The sequence below is a fragment of the Vicia villosa genome, linkage group LG1, assembly GCF_029867415.1.
Source record: "Vicia villosa cultivar HV-30 ecotype Madison, WI linkage group LG1, Vvil1.0, whole genome shotgun sequence".
NCBI lineage: Eukaryota > Viridiplantae > Streptophyta > Magnoliopsida > Fabales > Fabaceae > Vicia > Vicia villosa.
This window is the reverse complement of record NC_081180.1, coordinates 84,618,347-84,642,282: the sequence shown is the minus strand read 5'-3', so window position 1 is coordinate 84,642,282 and position 23,936 is coordinate 84,618,347. Positions and strand designations below refer to the sequence as shown.

The window sequence follows — 23,936 nt, the reverse complement described above, 5'->3', positions numbered from 1 at the left end:
ATCTATTGGAGAAAGATCCAAAAGATAAGACTCTAGACAACAGACTCGATATGCAGAATGATGTATGTAAAAGGAAATTTATGATTTTTCCAAATATTTTTTTAAGATTATTTCCTTGCAAACATTTGAACACAAACAATCTTTTATTCATTTTTTTTTATTGCAATAATGGGAAATGTTACAACATTGGAGCGTAGCTCCTTACAAAAGCAAATTAAATTAAAGGCTAAACAATCCTAAGTATCTTCATCAGACGAAGAACCAAATGCATTGTGCAGCTTGAGCTTCATGATTTCTTTCCCATAGTGAGCTTTCAATTCGGCCTTTTCAGTCCTCAGCTTGTCAACAATATTCTTCCAATCATCAGGAGTCGGAGCGTTGCTTGTTGAGCCTTCAAGGTTTTTCTTGCTTTCTTTGATGTACCTCTTGATTGCAGCGTCTTTCTGACGAATCTTCTCATCTTTACTCATGAGCCATCCATCTTGATAATAGAGAGATTCTTCGTGATCTTTCACTCTTTTCTTCAACTTTCTATTTTCCACATCAGTTCTACGAAACTTTTCTTCCCAAGCGTCTTTTTCTATCCTCATCTTAGCCAAAGTGTCTTGGTATTCCTCCATAGCGGGAATGTTGGGTCGTTGAGATACTGCAGGAAACATGGGTTTTTCATAAGCATAAGGCATTTGAAACTCCTTTGCTCTTTTCTTTACCCAGCAGGTGTAGGCGTCCATGGCAATGCAATTTCTTTCCTCGCCTTTTTCTTTCCACCGGACGTCGTACCAAGCTCTCACCATTCTTGCTTTCAACCTTTTAGGATTATCCCCTTCTCGGTAGAAGTATCCTTCCACTGCGAGACCAATGGGTTTAGCTGAATTTGCATACCCGAGTTGTCGTCGGGCTAGAACCGGATTGTAGTTAATTCCTCCTTGTGTACCAATGAGGGGTACGTTGGCGAACTCTCCACAACTATCAATAGTTTCTGTACCACAGCGAGCCAAGGTATACCAATGAATATCATTATTAGTAAGAGACATAAGTCTTCGAGGCCAACGCAAACCTTCTCGATTTTCCGTGAAAATAGGAGACTGAGGTAAGTGTGAAACAATCCATTTGAACAACAGAGGTGTACAACATACAATGATTCCACCGCCTTGGCGATTCCTATGATGGACAGAGAAATACATGTCACCAAGTAAAGTCGGAACAGGATTTCCAATCAGAAAGATCTTTATGGCATTGATATCAACAAAGTTGTCGACGTTGGGAAACAGAACCAACCCATAGATGAGCAAGGCTAGTACAGCTTCAAAAGCTATCATGCTACCAGTCTCGATGAAATCAAAGGCTTTCTTTACCAGGAAGTGTGAAGTTAAACCCGGGAGGTTTCCTTTGGTAGTCAAATTACTCTCTACTTCGGACTTCTTCATGTGGATACTTGCTGCAATGACGTGTGACTTAGGAATGGCTTCCAAACCATTGAAGGGTATTTTGTCAGACACAGGAATACCTAAAAGATTGGCATATTCTTCCAAGGTCGGTACCAATTGGTAGTCTGGAAAGGTGAAACATCGGTAGACGGGATCATAGAACTGAACCAGAGTTTTGAGAAGTCCTTCATCAACATGAGTGTTCAAAATAGGAAAAAGCTTTCCATAACTTTTCTTAAAATTACAAGGATCTTGTACAGAAGATGCTAACTCTATCAGTCTTTCTACATCAGGCGCTTTGAAACCGTACTTTTTGGTATACCTTTTTTCCATAACTTAATCCTATAATGTTTGCAAAGAAAATTCTCTAAATTTTTTTGGAAAAATCATGTTTTTATGGAAAAAGATGGTTTTTTTAATGTATGAATGCATGGATGCATGGATGCCACATATTCAAACATGGTAAAGCAAACATGGTAGTTCAAACATGGTAACACTAACATGGTACTACAAACAAACATGGTAACGCAAACATGGTAACGCATAGGTTCAAAGGTCCAAAGTCACGAGCATGAGGTCAGAGAACCAAAAATGGGATAGTTCTAGTTAATCACCTGCACAACATGTTCTACTGATACGTCAGAGTCTACATTTTTCTTTCGGATATTACCGGCCTTCCACAATTAAACTAATGAGCCAGCAATATTCTCAAGAAAAACTCGTCTGAGTGTGGTTCTCCGCATGACAACTAATCCAAGTCTTCACCTGAATAGTTTCTGCACCACAACCTAATAAGGCCAGGATGGGTTGGGGTTCTACGGCCAACTCAGCTTCTACAGTTCAATGAAAGTAATAATGTCTTCGCTACGAAACATGCTAAACATATATTACCAACAAGGAACCTCCACTGAGCGGAAGGATTCTCAAGTGCGCCTGCACATGACTATACCCTCCACCTAATTTCTTATGTGTACTTAATCCGGGTTAGGATTTGTCCATAATGTATCACTTGTAACAGAACCACGCAAGTAACAGAACCAAAACCACACATATAACAAAAAATGAAATGAAAAATAAAGCAAATAGAATTAACCCTTCCTTTGGAAACAATAAAAAGATATTCCCCAGTGAAGTCGCCATTTTTCTGTCGCGGGGAAAAATCGTTGTCTTTTTCGAGATGAGACACCTTATGCCTTCTTTGGGCTCGAGTGCTCAAAAAATGATTTTTCTTTTGTTTCGACCAAACTTTTTATTATTTCCAAAGTAGGAAAAGGAAAAAAGCTGCAATAACCTAAAAGTGGGGGGAGAGATCTTGGGTAAGAGGGTTGGTTATACGAAGGGAAGGTATTAGCACCCAAAGTATCTATAGTACTCTATAGGTTTCTTTGCTTTTTTTTTCATTCCATGTTATTGAGAGGTTCTTGTGAAATAGGTGGGACCTAAGGTGTTTGTTTGATTATGCTCGCAAAGATCATCGCGATCCTCTGCATACATATCCCTTAGAGGGAATCAGAGCATCTGTAGCTCGGGGTCTACGGGTGCTAAGGTTTGAATGGTTTGAGGGAGAAGTTTTGCTCGCCAAGGAATAAGACCTTGTGCCTACGTATTCTCAAAGGGATGTTGAGAAAGTCAGAGCGATCGTAGTTCCCACTTATGCTAGTGGAAGCAAAGGATAAGAGACAAATGTCATCTAAATGTTCGATGTATCTAATCTATATCATCACATACATCTGTTTGATTTTGTTTGAAAATCTTTTCATTATAAGCCCGGGGCCATGCCACTTAGGGTGCTTAGAATGATAAAGATGTTTTTGTTGTTTAACCAGCCTTGTGGCAAAAACTTTCAATGAAGTCAGCCTTGTGACAAAAAGTTTTGATTAATCAGCCAGCCTCGTGGCAAAAGTTTCAATGAAGTCAGCCTTGTGACAAAAACTTTAATTAATCAGCCAGTATGGTGGCAAAACGGTTTAATTGATTAGCCAGCCTTGTGGCAAAAAGAAGTTTGATTGATTAGCCAGCCTTGTGGCAAAAACGTTTGATTGATTGATTGTTTGTGATGATATAAAAGAGATACTCCTATCATAGAGATGATAAATGTCTAATCTCCTAGGGTTTTTTGATTTGGATATTGGGGATGCTTATAAGAAGCCCGTGGGTCCTTGTACGAAGCCCAAGAGGAGGCTATCCGAGGGTCCTTGCATTGTAAGCCCAAGAGGAGGCTATGGGAGGGACAATCCAGGGTCCTTGCATTGTAAGCCCAAGAGGAGGCTATGGGAGGGTCACTCGTTTGTACAAAGCCAAAGGGGAGGCATGGTATAGTTGGTCTGAGCTCTTAGAGCGATTTCACCGGGAAACCATACTCTATGTCCTAACCTAAACTAGTGGAGATTCTTTGCACGAAGCCCAATAGGAGGCTATGGGGAACCTAGTGTTGTACTAAGTTGAACAAGCACACATATCACACATATGAACAAACATGAACAAGTATGAACAAACATGAACAAACATGAACAGGTTATGAATAATTATATATATATATGACAAAGTGTGTGTATATAATGGAGTTTATGAAGGAAATATACCTGTAAGCATGATCCATTTGTATACACGGGGGCTCGGGACTTATACTCGAGGAGGGGTCCACTTGAATTTATTCAAAGCTATGTAAACAGGTATTTACAAAGGGGCTTGGGACTTATACCTACATGGAGGCCCATGGTATTTTTGGGAAGATTTAAAGAAAACCTTCATTTTTGGTTTGTTATTCAAAGTTCAAAATCAAATTGATCGAGATATGTACAAAAAGGTGTATGTACAAAAAGGCGTACAATGAAATACCTAATTTCATGTACTGGAATGGGTATGTACAAAAGGGCTTGGGACTTATACCTACGTGGAGGCCCGTGTTTTATTTTATAAAACATGGTTGATTGTTTTATTTACAGACGCGTCGTTTGAAAAACTGTTTGAAAGTTTGTTTTGAAAGAGTTTTCTGTTTAAAACTGTACAAGAAGAAAAGAAATGGGACTTACACTCTCTAATATTCGAGAGGCCCCACTTCATTTTGAAAATCAATTGATCAATTAAAAGATTTAATTAATAGTTTCAAAAAGAAATGGTTTATCGTTTTTGAAAAGAATCGCGAACGCTTGTTTTAAAACGATTTGAATTTGACAAAAGTCAACTTAATTAAGTTTAAATTAAATTTTAATGCTCAATTAAGACCTAAGTGATTAGGGTTTGATAAAAAAATATTCACAAGTGATTAGGTTTGAAAATTAAATGAAAAACAAATATTTAAAGTATTTAAAAACACTTAAAAATGTATCATTTTAAACCTAATTAAAAACACATTAAATAAATATTTTTTTGTGATTTTTTTTGATATTGTCAAAATATGTATATTAAATAAGAGGTGTGTAAAAAATTAAGAGAAAATAAATTAATTTGATGGGTTAAATTAATTGGTGAAGTTGTGAAGAAAATAGAGAAAAATAGTGATAAAAAAAAAGGTTTGGTCTCACAAGGGTTTGAACCCACGACCTGGAGGTTACCAACCAAAACACTTGCCAACTGAGCTGCGCGCGCAGCTTGTAAGTAACACACTTCCATTTAATTATATTTTAAAACGAACCATTTGAATTTCTGAACAAAAAATGGCGCCAAGAACACATCCCTAACTTGATTTTGAATTTTCTGAAAACTGAGTTGTTTTGATCAATCAAAGGGTCTATCTCACTCGGTTTTTCACGAGGAACATGATGGTGCCCTCATAATTCATTTATTTTCACTCTAAGGGGGTCAATTTTCGCATGAACATGAAGAACCCTAATTCTGAGTTTCAATCTGAAATCGTGTGTGTGCATGATAAGTTGCAATTGATTGAGGGTTAATGATCCATACATATGCAGAAACATGATGGTAAACCAGTTTTTCATTTATGATGCATGTATGATAGAGTTTGAAGTTCAAGAGAGCTTACCTTCTAAAACGGCCACCTGAGAATTGAATTTTGCAATAGGGGTGTTACAGAAGTTGTTTGATGATCTGGATAGCTTCAATGGACCTTATGGAAGGTGTCTGGATGCTTGGAGTGAATTGAAAACCTCTGGAGCAGTTGGTGGTACCCGATCTGCAGTAGGAGCAAGTGAGAATCGAGCTTGATGATTCTGATGTTTCAGGTTGATGATGAGTGTTTGGATAGTTCATATGAAGTATATGGATGGTGTTTGAAGTGTTAGTTTGGACAGAAATGACCTGGAATTGATTTTGGCATGATAAGGCTTAGGTTATGCATATTTGGAGGTGAGATGATGATTCTGAGTTTTGGGGTGATTTGGGGTGTGTGAGTGGATCAAACACATCCCATATGATGTTTATGAGTTGTGGGAAGCATCATTTTGCTCAGAACTTGCAAGGGATGGAACTTGCACTTTCTCCTCTTTGAAATTCATGAAACTTGCAATTCAAGAAAGAAGAGAGAAAACCTATAATTGTGAGGTTTTGGTGTGAATTGAAGAGTGGAAATGACCTCTATTTAAAGGCCATGAGTTCTGAATGCAGAGCCTTGCAACTTGCTTCAAAGTTTGATGATTTGGCTTAAGGGATAGAAAGCAATCTTTCACATTTAATGCATATGGTTAAAAGTAACTAAACCATGGTTATTTCTCTAAGCTTCTTATCTCTTTCCATTCTGATCTCAAACCAGAAATATCTTTCAATTATTGCCTCTATGTGTCATCAATTGGATCATTTGGTAGAATAGTGCATAACTTTGGTAAAAATGGCTTGTAATTTCAAGTGAAAAGTTCACTAATGTCAAAATTCAAAACCATGGCTACACTCCATATTTTTCCATGCTCTTGGACATTTTGGAAAGCTCATGTTGCACACTTCAAAACCCTAGTTGAAAGTTTCTTCAAGACCTTTAAGGAAGTGGGTGAAAAAGATCCATGAACTTTGAGAAAAATGAAGTTTCAAGTGAAATTTTCCAAAGATACCAACTTTGAAGCACCATATCTCTTAAATGGTTGATCTTATGGAAAAAATTTATATGTGTCAAAGTTGTTTATTGGATCAAAATCTACAACTTTCATGTTGGAAGTTATTTTCAGTTTGTAGGTGAAATTTTGAGAAATTCCCTTCCAAAGTTTGGAAAAAACCATTGAAAAACACTTAGAAATTTTTCTAAGTATGAAAAGTCAAACTTTTGACTTTTGATTCTTGATTGATTTTCTTGATTTTCCTTGATCAAATGACTTCTCATATCATATATTGATGATTTAAAACTTCAAAAGTCATGGTTGACCAAAATTCCCCAAAAGTCAATGGTGATCTTGTACAGTGGACTTTTTCAGACGAATCGCGTTTCTGGAGATTTCAAATGAAACAGGCTATCCTCATCAAATGAATGGTATGAATGGATCATATTGAGGTATTAGAGGATATTGAATCATAGTTTGAGTTATGACACCATGTCCTGATTAAAAAGGCAGTTGTTCAGTGAATTAGGTCAAAAAACCCTAATTGTCGACCAGATGAAATTGATGACTGTAGGTCTTGAATTGAGATACAATTTCCATTGTATATTGTCATAGGGATTATTTGAGGATGATTGAAACCTTTGATTGACTTCCTGGGGATTTTTAGGGTTTCCCAAATGTGATCCCTGATTTCAGTCCCTGATAGTTCAAAAACCCTGATCTGAGGATTTGTCTGATCAATCTTTGTATAGGAGATGTTCTGAGCCAATGGATTAGGTCAAAATGATGTACTTGGGGTTTTGAGGTCATGTCCCAAGTCATTAGGTCAAATTCTGAGCAAAAGTCAAGAGTATGCTGTCTTCAGTTAAAACCCTAATCTGGTTGATTCAAAGCCTCTGAGCTTGTTGAAATGAATCTTTGAGGACCAAATGTTGATTGTTGATGAATATGGTTCTTTTGAGATGAAGGGAGAACAAAACCCTAATTGATTATTACTTGTACTGATGAGTGATTTCCTGATTAAACCCTGCTGAGCACAAGTAGCAAACACAAGCTATGCAATTTGTTAGAGATGCAAATGATATGAGGTGGTATCTTAGGTCAAAAATTGGGGTATGACACACAGAACTACATCTTGCCACAACAACAACAACCGGAAGAGGAACAACAACAACAACAACAACAACAACAACAACAACTACGACAACAACAACGACAACAACAACGCCTACAACAACGCCAACAACAACTCCAACAACAGCAACAACAACAACAACTCCAGGAACAACAACAACTCCAGGAACAACAACAACTCCAGCAACAACAACAAAATCTTTTCAGTACTCCATCCCGTTCCGCACGCAACTACCGCCAATCAAATATTTTCCAATCCCAGTCTCAACCATTACAAGAATATGAAGACCACCATCATTCCTCGGACCAATATCAGACCCATTCACAACCATTCGGGTTTGCAGCATTTGCAGGGTCCACAAGGGGATTCGGCCAAAACCTTACTCCCTGTTCATCTATCCTTCATCTTAGTCCCGACGATGGTCCTCATGGTGAATCCTCTTACCGTGGCACCCCCTCCGGCTTCGCAACACCTTCAAACCAATTCGGCTTTAATCAGGGTAGTTCTAGTGCAGTTGGATGCTATGAACCCGAAGTCTTTTCCCAACCCACTCCACCACTACGACTTGACACGTTTGAGGGGATGGGTAACCGACTTTACAACAGCGGTTTTCCGGATAATTATGGGGGCGTCGACGAATTCATTGACAGCGATCCACGAGACATCCCAATGCTGGGCCCAGTGACACAAACCCAGCAAGAACCACAAAGGGGCAGAGGTAGGGGCAGAGCTAGGGAAAGGGGTGGTGCCAATATTCGCGGCGGGATCAACGATCGCGGCAAACGTGTCATAACAAGACGAAATTGCGGAACGGATGGCTATCTTGGTGATGGACGCCATTGATCATATTGTTGTATTTTCTTTAATCAATTGTGTCGCTATATCGTTTCTCTAATTATCTGTAATCGATGTTTCGTTCCTTTAATATAATGCACCAATGTTATATTTTCGGTTAACAAATGTCGATTTACGTTTTGTGTATTTCATTTTTAAGACTAAAAAATTATTTTGAAAATTTATTTATATATATATATATATCTTAACTAATTAAATAAAAATGGAATTTTGAAAATATATATATTAACAAAATCTTAACTAAAAAAATAAAAAAAAAGAAAAAAAAAAGAAAAAAAAAAAGAATAAGCCTTTGGCGCCAAATGAAATGGCTATTAGGGCAAAAAAAAGCCTAATGCGCCATTCCATTTGGCGCAAACAATCCCTTTTTTAGGGTTAGCCAAATGGTTTGGCGCATACACCCACTTTTAACACTTATACGCCATTTGGTTTGGCGCATCCACTTCTTTGGGGTCCCAAACCTAGACAGTTTGGTAAATACCCCGAAAATATAGTTTTTTTGGTAATTTTTTTATTAAACATGGTTAATTAAATTTTTTTTCCTATATTTTCCCTAAAAAATAGGCTATTTATATAACTATTTGATCGAGTACTATTAAAGGTTGAGATTTGATGTCAAATTAAACTTTGACACCTTGGTGTCATTTGATAATGACACCAAAATGTCAAACTTAGTAACATGACACATCCGAAAACTCTTTACCGCATGCCATAAAGTCCGCCGCTGGATTGAAAAATAACATCATATAGATCATATCCAAAAAAATTTAAGATCAATCGGAAATCATTTGATATATTAAAGAAAATGATCAAAATTAACGATTTTTTCAAAGTTTTGTAACAGTTAATTTTTATGCATCTTGTTGACATATCAAATAACTTTCGATTGATGTTAACTTTATAAACATTATCTACTATATCAAAATAGATTTCAATCCAACAATGCATTTTATTATATAAATATGTTAACTTGTGTGAGGTTTCTTCGTGATGTTATAGGGATCATTAAGTGATGATGGCATGCTTGCATGTGAGACATAAGCGACATCAAACACAATTAAACATTGCAAAATTATAAGTTCCCTAATTTAAAATGCTACAAAGATGGAAGTGAATGACGGTGAGCGACATGGATGAATAGTGAATTGGTAGACAGAGGTTAACTGAAGGGGCGACAGAGGTTAAATGCAAATTACATTTAGTTTGATTTCTCTCTTATTTTTTTATATAAACAACAATCAATCAATACTATTTTTACATCTTTCCCATAAAACATATTTTAAAAAAGACACAAAAATTTAAATTTGATTTTTTTCTTATAAATCGTCACGGAGTAGTAACAAATTACAAAGAATCGACCAAGATGTTTTTAGTGGCATCAAAATCGTACGACCTACTAGAAACGAAGAAGACAACTCGTTAGTAAGCATTATGAAAGAAGTGTAACCATCACATTATAATGATTTTTTTTATTTGTATCATTAAGATTGAGAGAACCAAAGAGTCCTCATCTTAATTATCATCTTATTGTCTTCTAAGTCAGTTTTGATTCAAGCCTATATAAAGGCTTTGTAATGCTAAGAAAGATATAGCAGTTGGTGGTGAATTCAATAAAAGCAGAGTTTTTCAATAGACTTCCACCAGTGGAAGTATAGTGTAAAAGTGTCACTTTTCACAAATTGTTCAGTTTTAAGTAAGACTTCCACCAGTGGAAGTATAGTGTAAAAAGTGACTAAATCCAGTTTTCCTCTGCAGAATAGTGCAACACCATAATTTATCACATACCACTTCTAGAATACCACCAACAATTTACGATATCATCAGAATGATGCGATGCCAAATGAGTAATCATTCCAGCTACATTATTAATATAATTAGCTTTAGAAAATTTTATTTAAACAAAAAGAACAATTCTAATTGCCTGTAACATTGTAAAAAGCCGATTGTAAATAACCCAAGAATCAGCCCCATGAATACACCAACTAATTTAGATTAAAATTAAACAAAATTAGGGTGAGTTCGAACCAGCATATCCCCATTTATTACATTTAATTGGTGAAGCTTCAGCTACTAGACTCTTAAAAAAAAAATAAAACAAAACCAACTACTATGATAACTACATGCCAATGTTGCCAATTATTCGAAAGGCTTATAAGTCTTGAGTTCTGAGATGATTCCTTGAATTGATCCAACTGCAGCAACAAGACTCACAATCAAGCAAAATCCACTTAGAAGTTTCATTCCAATCCATGTAGAACTGTACTTGGGAACCTTAGCTTGAATCAAATACATCTCTATTGGAAAATACACAGTTAAGGGATAGAATGATATAGCTCCTATCAAACCCACAATGCTGTTGAAGAAAGGAAGTATCATTGCAATCAATGTTGTGATTATCACATATGTTGTCCTCCATATCACCCTGAACATATTCATTCTCCATATACCAACCAATGGAATTCTCACATTATATTCTTTTGCCATCAATGTACTTTCTGGCCAACGCTTACCACCCCAACTTTCCACAAGAGAATATATAGGTTGTGCAAATACCTGATAGGCTCCGACTAGATGAATAACGATGAAAAGATTAGCAATGTCAATTAACCAAAATGGTTCATAAAAACCAAATCCAGTTAAAAAATTTCCTGGTGCATTATTCCCAAATGCTGCATAGCCTACAAGACCACATAATGAATAAAATAATGTGGTAATTGTGACTCCAGTGATGGCTGATTTCTTCATGGCTTGATTTTCGGGTGGACTTGATTTTAAAGTGTCCTGTATATAAAAATAAGATCAAGTCTTATTTTATATTTAACCTATTAGTATTGTAAACATGCGAATTTCATGTAGATTTGTTAAAAATTACTTACTTGTATCTCAACAATTACATTACTAAAAGAATATGCAAAAGCAACGTTTCCAATTGCTTGCAAGGTATTCCACAACTTCTTTGAACTTGTGACATCTACTCCAACAACGAGTCCTGTTAAACCGGTCTTGACATGGTGTCCTGGTTCTGTATATTATTCAAGAACAAAATAAAATTACTCAATTAAATTTAGATGAAATAATATAAATAAATGTGAAAAAAAAAAATCCAAATAACCAAGTTTAATAAATAATTTACACCAAAAACCATGTTTTCGGCAAAATTACGCATATGACCAAGTTTCAGAGGTGGCCTCCACATAGGAGCCACCTCATGTGGCGCCATAGGCCAAATTCCCTTAACTCATGCGCCACCCAGGGTGGCTTCAATGAGTATTTTGGCCTTTTTAGCCACCTAGGGTGGCGCCTACTCTCATTTGCTTTTTTTTTTTTTTTTTGTTTTTTTTTTGTTGTTTATATACTATTTTTTTTAATTTTTTTTAATTTATTAATAAAATGGTTTTTAACATAAATATATAAGTTCAGTGAATCAGCTAAGTCGAGTGTCCACGGAAAAGAGTAGTTCATTGATTAATTAAAAGGTACATAGAAAATAACCAACAGAAAAGATAAAGTAAAACATCTAAGAAATCACCACGGTTAAAACAATGTCATTAGGTCCATGCATCATTTGAATGGCATCAATGTCGTATTCCACCTTATGCCAGAAACTTATCGTTGCTTCAGTCACAGGATCGGCCCTTGTTTTAAGCCTCTTGATGCTTCTTATCTGTTCGCCGGCCTCGTACTCCCCCTCTAAAAATCTCAGGAGAGCCCTCTTGAGTTGCTCGACGGAAGAGATATTCCAAAACATTACCGGCATGGGAGGTTTGACGGCGGAGAATATGACATGTCCGTTCCTTCTGCGATACTCCGGCTCAGGTTCGGCACGCCATGTTGATCTCCGGGGCGGCAACTCTGTTGTCCGGTGACATCCATCTGGCCTAATGGTTGTCCGGCGAGGCATGGTTGTGTTTGTGTGATTGTTTGGTATTTGTAGTTTGTGTATGTGTGTGTAAACTCAACCATAGGAGCCACTAATTTATAATAGTAGTGGGTAGAAAAAAGTAATGATGTTGCGTACTGTTTACAAGCACGCCTAACATGTATGATAAATGCAGACACCCTGATCAATGACTGACTTGATGGGACTAGACGAAAGCATGCGTATTTGACTGACTGTCCAAAATAAAGAGTGGCAGTATGGGCCATGAAGACAATTTCACTACGAGACAAAGACATAACTAGTTGATTTAATAAAGGATAATACAAATACATAACAAATACAAATACGAATACCAATACAAATACAAATACAAATACAAATACGAATAATAATACAAATACAAAAACATTGTCAATAAAAATACAGATGACATACAACTAATTGTTGGTGGAATTTGATCCACGGTTAGGACAGGTATTTTTATTGTGCCCGACTTCACGACATATGCTACACTTTCGTACCATTTTCTCATGATCCATCTCGGTTGTGATCCGGGTGCTGTTCGGGCGACCTCTTTTCTTTCTCCGCATGTTATCATTATGCCAAACCACGTCCCCTTCATACGTAGGCCAATAATCCTCCTTTGCCATCACTTGAAATGAGTTGTTGTACACCCCGAGCAAGGTATCTGCCTTGTAAATGGGAGATAAAAGTGCTAACGGATCTTGATGCGCATACGAACATGCTGCAATTACATGAGAGCATGGCATCCGAAAGGCTTGAAACTTTCCACAATCGCACCACCCTTCATCTATAAGAACCCTGTATTGTTGTCTCGGAAGGCCCTCGTTATGGTCAATCGTTTCCTTAACACTGAAGGTCCGGTTGAATCGATCGAAAGATGTCACAATGTGGCTGTTGGCTTTGGCAGATTGCTCTTTCATGAATTTGACGCATGTTTCGCTCTATAATTGTCCGGATTCTATAACTGCATTCCAACGCTCACCTCTTCTTGCGAAAAGAGAAGCCATCCTATAGTATGTTGCTTCCACCAAGGCAGTAATCGGAAGGTGTCTGATGCCCTTAAACACCCCGTTCATAGACTCCACAAGATTCGTAGTCATGTGCCCCCATCGCTTCCCGTTGTCGTATGATCTGGTCCATTTCTCTCTAGCAAGACTGTCAACCCATCTGCCTGCATCTGGATTTGCCGCTACAATTTCTTGTCGATAATATTGGAACGTCGGCTGCGTCAACGCATATCCGGCATTTACAAGAGTCTTCCGAAGAGCCCGCATGAAATTTTGTGCGATGTGTCGAATACAATAAACATGCGTTGATGTAGGGTTTTGCCACCCGTTTGCTGGATTGTTGTACGCACTCTCGATGGCAGCATGTCTGTCTGAAATCAAGCAAAGTCCAGGTTGGGGGGCAACGTGTGTCCGAAGATTTCTGAGAAAGAAACCCCAACCTCCAGCAGTTTCTCCTTCCACAAGAGCGAAAGCAACAGGAAAGATGTTACTATTTCCGTCTTGAGCCACAGCCATCAACATGGTGCCTTTATATTTTCCGTACAACCAAGTTCCATCTATTTGAAGAATTGGTTTGCAATATGAAAATCCTTGTACACATGGGCGAAAAGCCCAGAAGAGCCTGTGGAATATCACATTTCCTTGAAGTGATGTTCCGTCTGGAGATTGCGCCGGAAGGGTCTCTAAAATAGTAACAGTTCCAGGAGCATAAATTTGAAGCGCATATAAGAAATATGGGAGTCGTTTATACGAATCCTCCCAATTTCCATACACAACTTTGATCGCCTTGGTCTTCTCCAGCCACGCCTTTCTATAAGACGGAGTGTAGTTGTACGTTGCAACGATATGAGAGATTATCGTTTTCACCTTTAACGATGGATCTTTTTCAACTAGAGGCAAGATTTCTTGACAAATGATGTCATAACTGAGCTTACGGTGATCTTGTGAAACATTTGTGTTAATACATGTGTGATCTTGGGAAATATATCCTATAACCCATGAGTCACTTCTCTTCCTGTATGATGCATGCAACCTGAATCCACAATCAGTGTTACTACAGTAAATTTTGTACCTTTCGACATTGGCGCGATCAACTCTAAAATCAACATTGTTTGCCATATGAAATCTTTTTATGGCCATGATACATGCCTCCTTAGAACGAAATCTGTCTCCTACTTTTAACCGTTGATCTGTTTGGGTGTATGGATCATAGAAAATATCAGTCGATGGTTCGTCATCCCCATCAAAATTCAGGTTCCTCATGTGCACTGGAGGCATATGCACTTGATCTCGTGGTACAACAACTTCCGGTTCATCTTCACTTTCCTCGTTTACCAGGTTATCAACTTCTATTTCCGGTGCTTCTTCTTCTTCATCTACAACGTCGACCTCTGCTTTCTCGTCTCCAAGTGCATCAATGACTTGTGACTCAACCATTTGTGTGGTTTGAACTTCTGGTAGAGTAACATACAGTTCTATGCATTCGTAACCAGAATACTCATGATTGGCAAACATATTCTGCATGTCTTCATCGTCTTTGATCTCAACTTGGATAAACTTGACCGGGTTGTCTCCACGAAGAAATCGATATTGGTAAACAATCTGGGATACACCACCCATTGCAAGCTTCGTCTCTAATCTCCCTTTGAAGTAACTGAAATTTGCTTTTCTGCTTAAACAAAATCGTTTAACCTCAGTGTTTCTAAACAGAAAACCAACTTCTTCGTTGTCATAGGTCTCGCCAAAAATATGAGCGTTGATAATGTATTGCGGAGGGGCCATTGTTGAGTGGGTAGAGAGTTTTATTTCAAATATGTAATCAGATGTGTAATGTGTTGTGTTAGTTTACACGTTATAAGTTTCCTTTATGTAGACGAACATTGAGTGATGACAATTATGAAGGCGAATACTATACAATCACATGCGTACTGAGTTGATTTGATGAATAAATGACACTGCTGCACACCAGACTGTTCACAATTGATTTGAGGTGTGCATGACACTGCTGAACTGTTGCACAGTCGACTTGACCAGACACAACCATACTGTACAATCACATGCGAATAAAGTTGACGGAAAATGAATGCCTGAGTTGATTTGAGGGTGCTTGACACTGGTGAACTACAGTCGACTTGACCAGACACAACCATACTGAACAGTGTACACTGTACAATCACATGCGAAGACTGTATGCTAATTATTTTCGGTGACACAAAAAACCCTAACCAAACCCTAACCCTAAATTTTCAAAAAAAAAACATAGAAAACCCTAACCAAACCCTAACCCTAAATTTTCAAAAAAAAAAAATAACAGTAGCATGTAGGCGCCACCTGGGGTGGCGCATTAGACCAACTTTTTCCAGCATGGCGCCACCTGGGGTGGCGCATTAGTGTACTTTCTTTTTTTTTTTTTTTTTTTTTTTGCCCTAATTTTGTCTAGTGGTCCCCACTGCCAAAACCCTAATCTGATCCGCCAGCATGTGATCTACCTGCATCGAAATACTGTATGCATGCATGCCTAGACAATTCAGCACCGAACACGGGATGCAGGCCTAGTCTATTCTTCCAGAAACAATTAATGCATGCATGCTTAGACAAAGTCAGCACAAAACACGGGAATGCATGGTCATTTCAACACAGAATGCTTGTGAACCCATCTTTATCACTTTGATATCTGTATCACATGCATGCTCACCACTTGGCCCTCATGCACTTAACATCAACAACCACCAACCCTCTATAAATACTCTCATATACTTGCTTTCTTTTCACCAACATATATTCTCCTTCTTCAAAAAACCACTTTGCATTTTCAATTCCGCAGAAAACTTAAAGAGTTCTTGAAAATGGCTCAACAACTTCTTACCATGGGTGAAACACACAGAGGAACTAGAGCGAATTTGGCGACCTTTGTAAGTTTATACTTATTTATTTCTAAACATCTATGCGTATATGATATCCAGTTTAATCGATTTATTTGTGGTTCTTAGGCTGTTGACCGATTCCGTACACGTTCTCACGCTTACGTTGAACCCGACGAGAGGATTATTCCGAATCTCCAAGCATGTGGCTTCGGACATATCATAAAAGTTAACAACAACACCATAGACAGAAAATTCATCCTTGCCTTACAAGAGCGATGGAGGCCTGAAACCCACACGTTTCATCTTCCAATAGGTGAGTGTACTATTACTCTAGAGGATGTTTATATGTTACTTGGTCTGCCCATTGATGGCAAGGCTGTTAATGGATCTGTTCAACATGCTAATTCAATGTGTGAGAGAGTGTTGGGAAGAGATCTAGTTGTGCCTACTCAAGGTTCAAGAGGCCAGGGTATCAGTCTGGTCTCCCTTAGAGATTACTATGATGAACTCGTCTTGATGGACAACTTTACTGAGGAGCATGTTTGGTTAATGACTAAGGTTTATATAATGTTGATGTTTGGTAAACTTTTATTCCCGGAGTCGACAGGTAACACTGTCAACTTTTTCTATTTAAGTAAATTTGACAGTATTAGCAAGATTAGGAAATATAGTTGGGGGTCCGCCGTTTTGGCGATGTTATACCAGTCTCTTTGTAAGAACGCGGTTGCCGAGAAGTGCACCTTCTATGGATGTGCGTTCCTCCTACAAGTATGGGGTTGGTGGAGAATGCCGACGCTGTCCCCTGTAGGCAGGAACAACTACACGTTCCCTTATGCAACAAGGTACGTCTTTTTCTCTTTTTCAACGCTATTCCTTGAATGCTAACTATCTTTTTCATAAAAATCTGAAATAACATTTTTGCTCTTTTTTTTTTAGGTTCTGTGGTCCTAAATTGGATTACAGTAAGAATCCGAGGGGGAGTGTTGTTTTATATCGGGACCTAATTGATCACCTCCGAGCTGAAGATGTATTATCCCTAAACTTTTATATGATCATATAGATGTATTACAATTCATCATGCTTTTTAATAATATGTTATTTTTTCTCCCACGCAGTTTAATTGGAGACCATACTTGTTGCTAGACCATGAGCCAAACGAGAGTGACCGGGAAGTTTGGACTGCAGTAGTACCGATAATAAGGTTCAACATCATTGAGATGCACCAATCTGACCGTGTGAGACTGCAGTTTGGCATGCATCAACCGATCCCGGATCCCCCCACTGATTTGGGTCGCTGGCATATTAAAAGAGTTAACAATCAATGGGACCACGTAGATTATCGTACATTCGCACCTGAATTTTGTGAGATGTGGAGGCAGCGTCGCAGCCGTCTGTTACAATTCCCTGTTGCCCAACTCCCCATGTTTCCAACCGCGAGTTACCTTGCTTGGTATAGAACAGTCACAACCCCCGATATGTATGTGTCAGACCCCTACTACCTACACGACCCCCGCCAACAACAACACGCACAACAACCACCCCAACAATACGCACAACAACCACCCCAACAATACGCACAACAACCACCCCAACAACCACCCCAACAACGACAACAACGCCAACAACGCCGACAACGCCAAACATCCGAACAACCTGACCATGAGGAATTTCAAACAACACCAACAACGCCCTACCAAAGTCAACCCTTCCAACAACAATCATGGGGCTTCACCCAACAACTCCGTGACGCCGACCCCTCCACTAGGCTACCCGTCCAACAACAATCGTGGGGCTTCACCCAACAACACTACGACGCCGGCCCCTCCTCCTCCACTAGGCAACCCATCCAGCAACAATCATGGGCCTTCACCCAGCAACACGGCGACGCCGGCCCCTCCAGCTACAATAGGCAACCCAGCCTTGACATGGGTCTAGATGACAATTACGACCCAAACGAGCAAATGACCACTCAATCGTCACAGTACGAATTTCCACAACACCAACAATATGGGTACACCACACCCCAGCAAACAATGCCATTTTTTCAAGGTCAATCAAGCGCTGGATTTTACCGACCATGTGACGCAACTCCACCGCTAAGACAAATCTTTGAGGGCATGGGGACCCGACTATTTGACAGCAACATACAAGAATACATGTCCAATGAGCGCATGGAGGGGCTAATCCGAGGACCGCCTACCCAGACACAACAAGAACAACCAAGGAATAGGGGGGGTCGTGGAGAAGTCGGTCGTCGAGATCCTTCCAACCGGATTCGAGTAGTTCCAGATTGCGGAACTGGCGGTGAGAGGGGTCATGGTCCGGCGCCGGGTCGGAGGGGTCATGGTCAGAGGGGTCGTGAATAGCATAATATCCATGTTTTATTATTTATCTTTTTTGTACCGTATTTGTAATGTTTGAACTGTATGACCGTATTTCTAATGTTGTTTCTGCATTTCTTGTATTTGTAATGTTTGGAATGAATGACATGTGGTGTTTCATTATTTATTTAATTGTTAAAACAATTTTGTTAATAAATAAAAAAAATTTGAAAAAAAATAGTATATAAACAATTAAAAAAAAAAACAAAAAAAAAAACAAAAAAAAATATATATATATATATATATATATACATAGGCGCCACCCAGGTGGCTAAAAAGGGAAAAATATGCATTGATGCCACCCTGGGTGGCGCATAGGTTAAGAGGTTTTGGTCTTTGGCGCCACCTGAGGTGGCTCCTATGTGGAGACCACCTCTGAAACCTGGTCATATGCGTAATTTTGCCGAAAACATGGTTTTTGGTGTAAATAAATTATTAAACATGGTTATTTGGATTTTTTTTTCAATAAATGTTGTCACCAGAAATTAAACCCTAAACTAGCCGTTTACATTAATTTAATTCAATTAACACATATGAGTTGAGCAATAGAGATATAATACATAACTAATTTTTATTTGCTAACCTGCAATTTTTGCTACGGAGAGACCGAAACCAATAGAGGCATAACCAAAAGACATGACAGCAGCAACAATAGAGAGCCATGAAAGTTCATGGAAATCTGGAATTTGGCTTATGAAAATCTGAAAGATCCCAAAAATGGCCATATATGGATAATTGGCTGAATCACAATCTGCTTCATGACCAAACTTATGATAGCAATTGGATTTTTTTATGGCCCTGGTAAGAAACCATGAAGTGTTATTATTATTTATTACTGCTATTATCAGTTTTATTTTATTAAATAAATTATAGATTTAGTGAGAGGTTGTTACACTATACTAATGGATGCTGTGAGAGAGTAACCAATGGTAATACCCACAAGACTTGCATACTGAGCTACACCACAAAACTTGTACTGAATTCCTCCTGTAGAGAACGAGAAAGAAACGTTACAATACAACAAAAATAATTGTTAATTAGTAGACTAAATAAAAAGTATGTTGAAATTTTACAAATTTATTATAAATAAATATATTTTTCATAGATTAATATTAATATGATTTTTCTAATATTATTTTTCATAATTAAGCTATAATTTATTTTAACTTATTACCTAAAATTCTTTTGGCCATCTTCATGTATGTAGGGTTTCTACTCCCATGAACAGGATCTGGATATCTATAACAGTTAGTCAGAATAATAGAAGTAAATAGAGTGATAAGCGGGAAGAGTATGAGAGCGACCGCCCCTCCGATCCATCCCAACTGAGCGACGGCCCATGCCAACGACAACACTCCAGATCCTATAACAGCAGTAACTATATGTGCACTCGCAGTTATCCATGTTCCTTCATGAATAATAATTTAAACATTATATGTTAAAATAACAACGTAGTAATATCATGTGAAAATGAAAAATAAGAAAATAAAATATAGTTTACGAGATAAAATACAAACCTGTTCGTTTTGTGAGACCATCATCATCATATTTGCTATCTTCTAAGGAGAAGCTATTCTCCACCACCATGACTCTCTCTTGCTATGTTTTTTGTTTTGCAAAGTATTTTAACATTGGCGCCTATTTAATGTCCTGATTTGATTTGAATACTTGGGAATAATTTCGTGTGTTTAGACTACAATAAAGAAATATCTATGTTAAGAAATTTAATTTTAGAGGATAATTTTAATTTTTTAATATACTTTTTTCATTAAATGTTTATCTATTTTGCAGTACATAACTAATTATTTATAATTAACGTACGAATTTGAATAATTTGCTAGTACTTGAACTAGTCTGGTGCATGTAAGTTAATTATATTATTTAATTATAAATTAATAAAAATTGAAATATAGTATATAACTAATTTAATTTCTATTGTTGTTTTTAATAAATAATGTTTGGAAAATTTGTCAGCTGAAATATTTGACAGTATTCCGGTGGGTTTTCAAGGGGTTCTGTTAGGGTTAATACCCATTTCTTCAATTTCGGTTTAAACTCCTGGCCTTAGGGTCAGGGACCTTGTTGAGGAGGTGGATTGTTTTCCTTTGCAAGACTTTGGAAACTCTACCGTTTTTTCTGTGTTTTTTCTCTACTTGCTGTGGTTGTTTTGCTTCTTGTGGTTCGTTTTGTTGGTTGTTTTCTGGATCTGCTGTTTTCGTGGTTCTTTCCCCTATGGCGCATCGTGGGGGGTGGACAAAGGTTTCTTACAACAGGCGGTTTGTGCCGAGATGGGATACGTTCCCGTTCGGAGGGCACAATCGGAAGGTTACTGACAGGAATGGGGAGGTAACAACAATGTATGTGTCTGAGTTTCCGGATGCTACGTCGGCTAAGGATTTGTTTGAGCTCTTTGGGTGTTCCGGTAATGTGGTCGAAGTGGCGATTTCGCCGAGGAGGAATTCGTTTGGGAAGAGATTTGGATTCGCGCGGTTTGTGGATGTTAGTGATGGGAGAATTCTTGCGGTTCGTCTGGATAATATCATAATTGCAGGTAAGAAAATCCATGTCAACCTGCCGAGATTTAATAGGAATCATTTCAGGGGAGCAAGGCGTTTAGGTGGTGCTGTTAGGGGAGGCGTGGCCAACTCTCAGGCTGACACTGCAGGTGGTAGCAGGGGGCCTGCTAGTATGCTCTCCGTTAGGAGGAATCTGTCTTACAGGGAGGTGGTGCGGTCAGGACAAGCTGCTGGGGTACCAAAATCGGAGGTTGATTACTCTCTGGTTTTTCTTTCATCTGATGAGCTAAGAGGAAGGCTAGGAAGAGCTTATGTGGGAAAAGTATGCGTACCGGGTTCGGCATATAGGATACAAACTCATTTCGAAATGGAAGGTGTTTTTGCGATTAAAGTCTCCCCCTTGGGTGGAAATTCGTGTTTGTTGGAGGAATCCGAGGAAGGTTTCATCGAAGATTTGATTCGTGAAGGTGAGGATTGGTGGAAGGGTTGGTTTACGGAAATTAAGAGATGGGAACCTAGTTTGGTGGAGCCAAATAGGGACGTTTGGATTAGAATCTATGGTATTCCGCTGCACGCGTGGAGCTCCGACTTCTTTGTTGCTTTGGCTGAAAGTTGGGGAAGATTCATTTGCACCGATGAGGCAACTTCAAAAGGAGACGTCTTCGATGTGGCTAGGATTTATGTGAACATGCCCAATGCTTGTTTGGTACCGGATTCTATTTCTGTCAAAATTGATGGGGAGGATTTCAAACTATATGTTAGGGAGGATATTCAGGGTCAATTCAGAAACTCGACTAAGTCCCAATTTGATAGGTCGTTGACGAGCAGCTCTGAGTCGGGTGAGTGTTGGCTGGATGATAACGACGGCGTGGACGTTTGTTCATCAGATAGCATCAAACAATTCTCGGAGAGACCCTCGGGGGACGGTGAGGGTAGAGGCAAAGAGGAGGTTTCGTGTCATGTGGCAGAGGTGCATTCATTCGATGCAGGTAAGAACAAAGTAGGTGTGGATAATTTGTCTGGCAGTATGGAGAAGAACTCAAATCAGGAGCTGGGAGTGTTCGATTCAGCTCTAAACTGTATTAAATGCCCGACTCTGGTTTTAGCTGAAGGGAAGGCAGGTTCGGGTGACAGGGAGCAATCCGTGAATTCATTTTTGAGTGACTTCGGTCGGCATGCTGGCAACTCTGTTCTTGAGCCGGTTTCAAATGGAGGGAGGACAGGTCATGGGAAGGATAAATGTGGTATGGCTGGGCATTCTGGTAGCATTATTGTGGCAAAATGCGGTGAGGCTGCTGGTAATGCTTGCGGGCAGTCAGTGGGGCAGAAACAGGTGGCAGATTCGTATGCTTCTTCTCAATCCAGGGTTGAGTGTACTCAGGCTTGTGACGGTGTGAATGTAGGACAGAAAAAGGTGAGGTATAGGTTGGTTGATGATATAGGAGCTGGCTCCAACAGATGCACGGCTGGGGGGAGGAGATTACAGCTTGATAAAAGAGGAATAAAAAAGGGCAATTCTGTTTTGGCGAGAAGTGGTGATAGCACAGGGAATACTTCAGTATGCTACGGCAATCAATTGGAGGAATCGGACATATGTAGGAACAATGGGAGGCAATGGGAATTTCTTAAGAGGGACGTCGGGGATAAGTTATGGGAGGCTATTGTGGCTTTGGGAGCTGTTGATGAGAAAGGTAGGAGCAATCTTGTGAGTAGGATTGAGGAATTGGAAATGGAGCGTGAGGGACGATTGAGTTGTAGGAAGGATCAAACCAACACGGGAAAATGATTATTGGTTCCTTGAACATTAGAGGGGGAGCAAATTTGCTCAAAAGGAGGAGAATCAATTCTTTGATCGAGAAAGGTAAGGCGTAGATATTTTTGATTCAAGAAACCAAAATTACCAATATGAATGAGGTTATAGCTAGGAGTTTTTGGAGACATCCGGACCTAGGATTTTCCTTTGTTAATTCGGTGGGAAAATCGGGCGGTTTGCTTACGTTATGGAAGAAAAGTAATATGGATGTTCTTTTAAGCTTTAAAGGGGAGGGTTACTTGGGAATGAAAGTACTTTGGAAGGAGAACTTTTATTATGTTGTGAATGTGTATTCTTCTTGCGAGTTAAGTAAGAAGAAGGCTTTGTGGGAGAAATTAATTGGTTTGATGAGTTTGTATAGAGATGGGGAATGGATCCTTGGAGGAGACTTTAATGCTATTAAGAATGTTAGAGAAAGAAAAGGGAGAGCGGTAGGGAGTAACAAAAAGGAGGCGGAGCTTTTTGCGGATTTCATTCTTAAGAGTTCCTTGATCGATACTCCTTGTAAAGGGAAGAAATTTTCGTGGTATAGCGGAGATGGTAAGTCGATGAGTAGGATTGATCGTTTCTTATTATCCAATTCGGTTATTAATCGATGGGAGGTTATTGGACAAATGATAGGGGAGAGAGACATTTCGGACCATTGTCCTATTTGGATAATGTCGGATAAAGTGGATTCGGGGCCGAAACCGTTCAAGTTCAACAATGAATGGTTTTCTTTTGATTCTTTTCTCCCTTTTGTTGAAAAGGAGTGGAAGCTTTTGAAGGTGGTAGGTAGAGGCGACTTCATTTTGAAAGAAAAGCTAAGGCTTTTAAAAGATAAACTCAAGAAGTGGAACAAGGAAGTCTTTGGTAAAATCGAGTTGGACATAGCGGAAGATGTTTTGGGTATTAACCAAGCCGATGAGAGGTTAGTGGATTTTCCTAATGCCAATTCTTTGTTGTCTTTAGATGAGAATGTGGAGGTAAGAAAACGGGCGACAAGTTGTTTTTGGAGGAACTTGAGGATTAAAGAGAACATGCTTCTTCAAAAATCTAGTTTGAAGTGGATA

General features: G+C 38.7%; 1 protein-coding gene across 1 annotated transcript; it reads right to left on the bottom strand.

Moving 5' to 3' along the window:
• Nucleotides 1–10,535: 10,535 nt before the first annotated feature.
• Nucleotides 10,536–20,142, bottom strand: LOC131648138 (amino acid permease 6-like). The gene is made up of 6 exons (XM_058917923.1): nucleotides 20,073–20,142; nucleotides 19,730–19,963; nucleotides 19,449–19,542; nucleotides 19,139–19,353; nucleotides 11,276–11,421; nucleotides 10,536–11,180 (listed from the first exon to the last, which is right to left on the bottom strand). Exons 1-6 carry the CDS (start codon nucleotides 20,140–20,142, stop codon nucleotides 10,536–10,538), a joined length of 1,404 nt encoding a protein of 467 aa, XP_058773906.1.
• Nucleotides 20,143–23,936: the final 3,794 nt, after the last annotated feature.

What these genes read in the sequence shown, in the direction of transcription:
- LOC131648138 (XM_058917923.1), bottom strand. Translation starts at nt 20,142, where the DNA reads ATGGTGGTGGAGAATAGCTTCTCCTTAGAAGATAGCAAATATGATGAT. An exon ending in ACAGCATCCATTAGTATAGT is followed by an intron (nt 19,354 to 19,448) that starts GTAACAACCTCT and finishes GTTTCTTACCAG; the next exon opens with GGCCATAAAAAAATCCAATT. An exon ending in CTCCGTAGCAAAAATTGCAG is followed by an intron (nt 11,422 to 19,138) that starts GTTAGCAAATAA and finishes AATAATATACAG; the next exon opens with AACCAGGACACCATGTCAAG.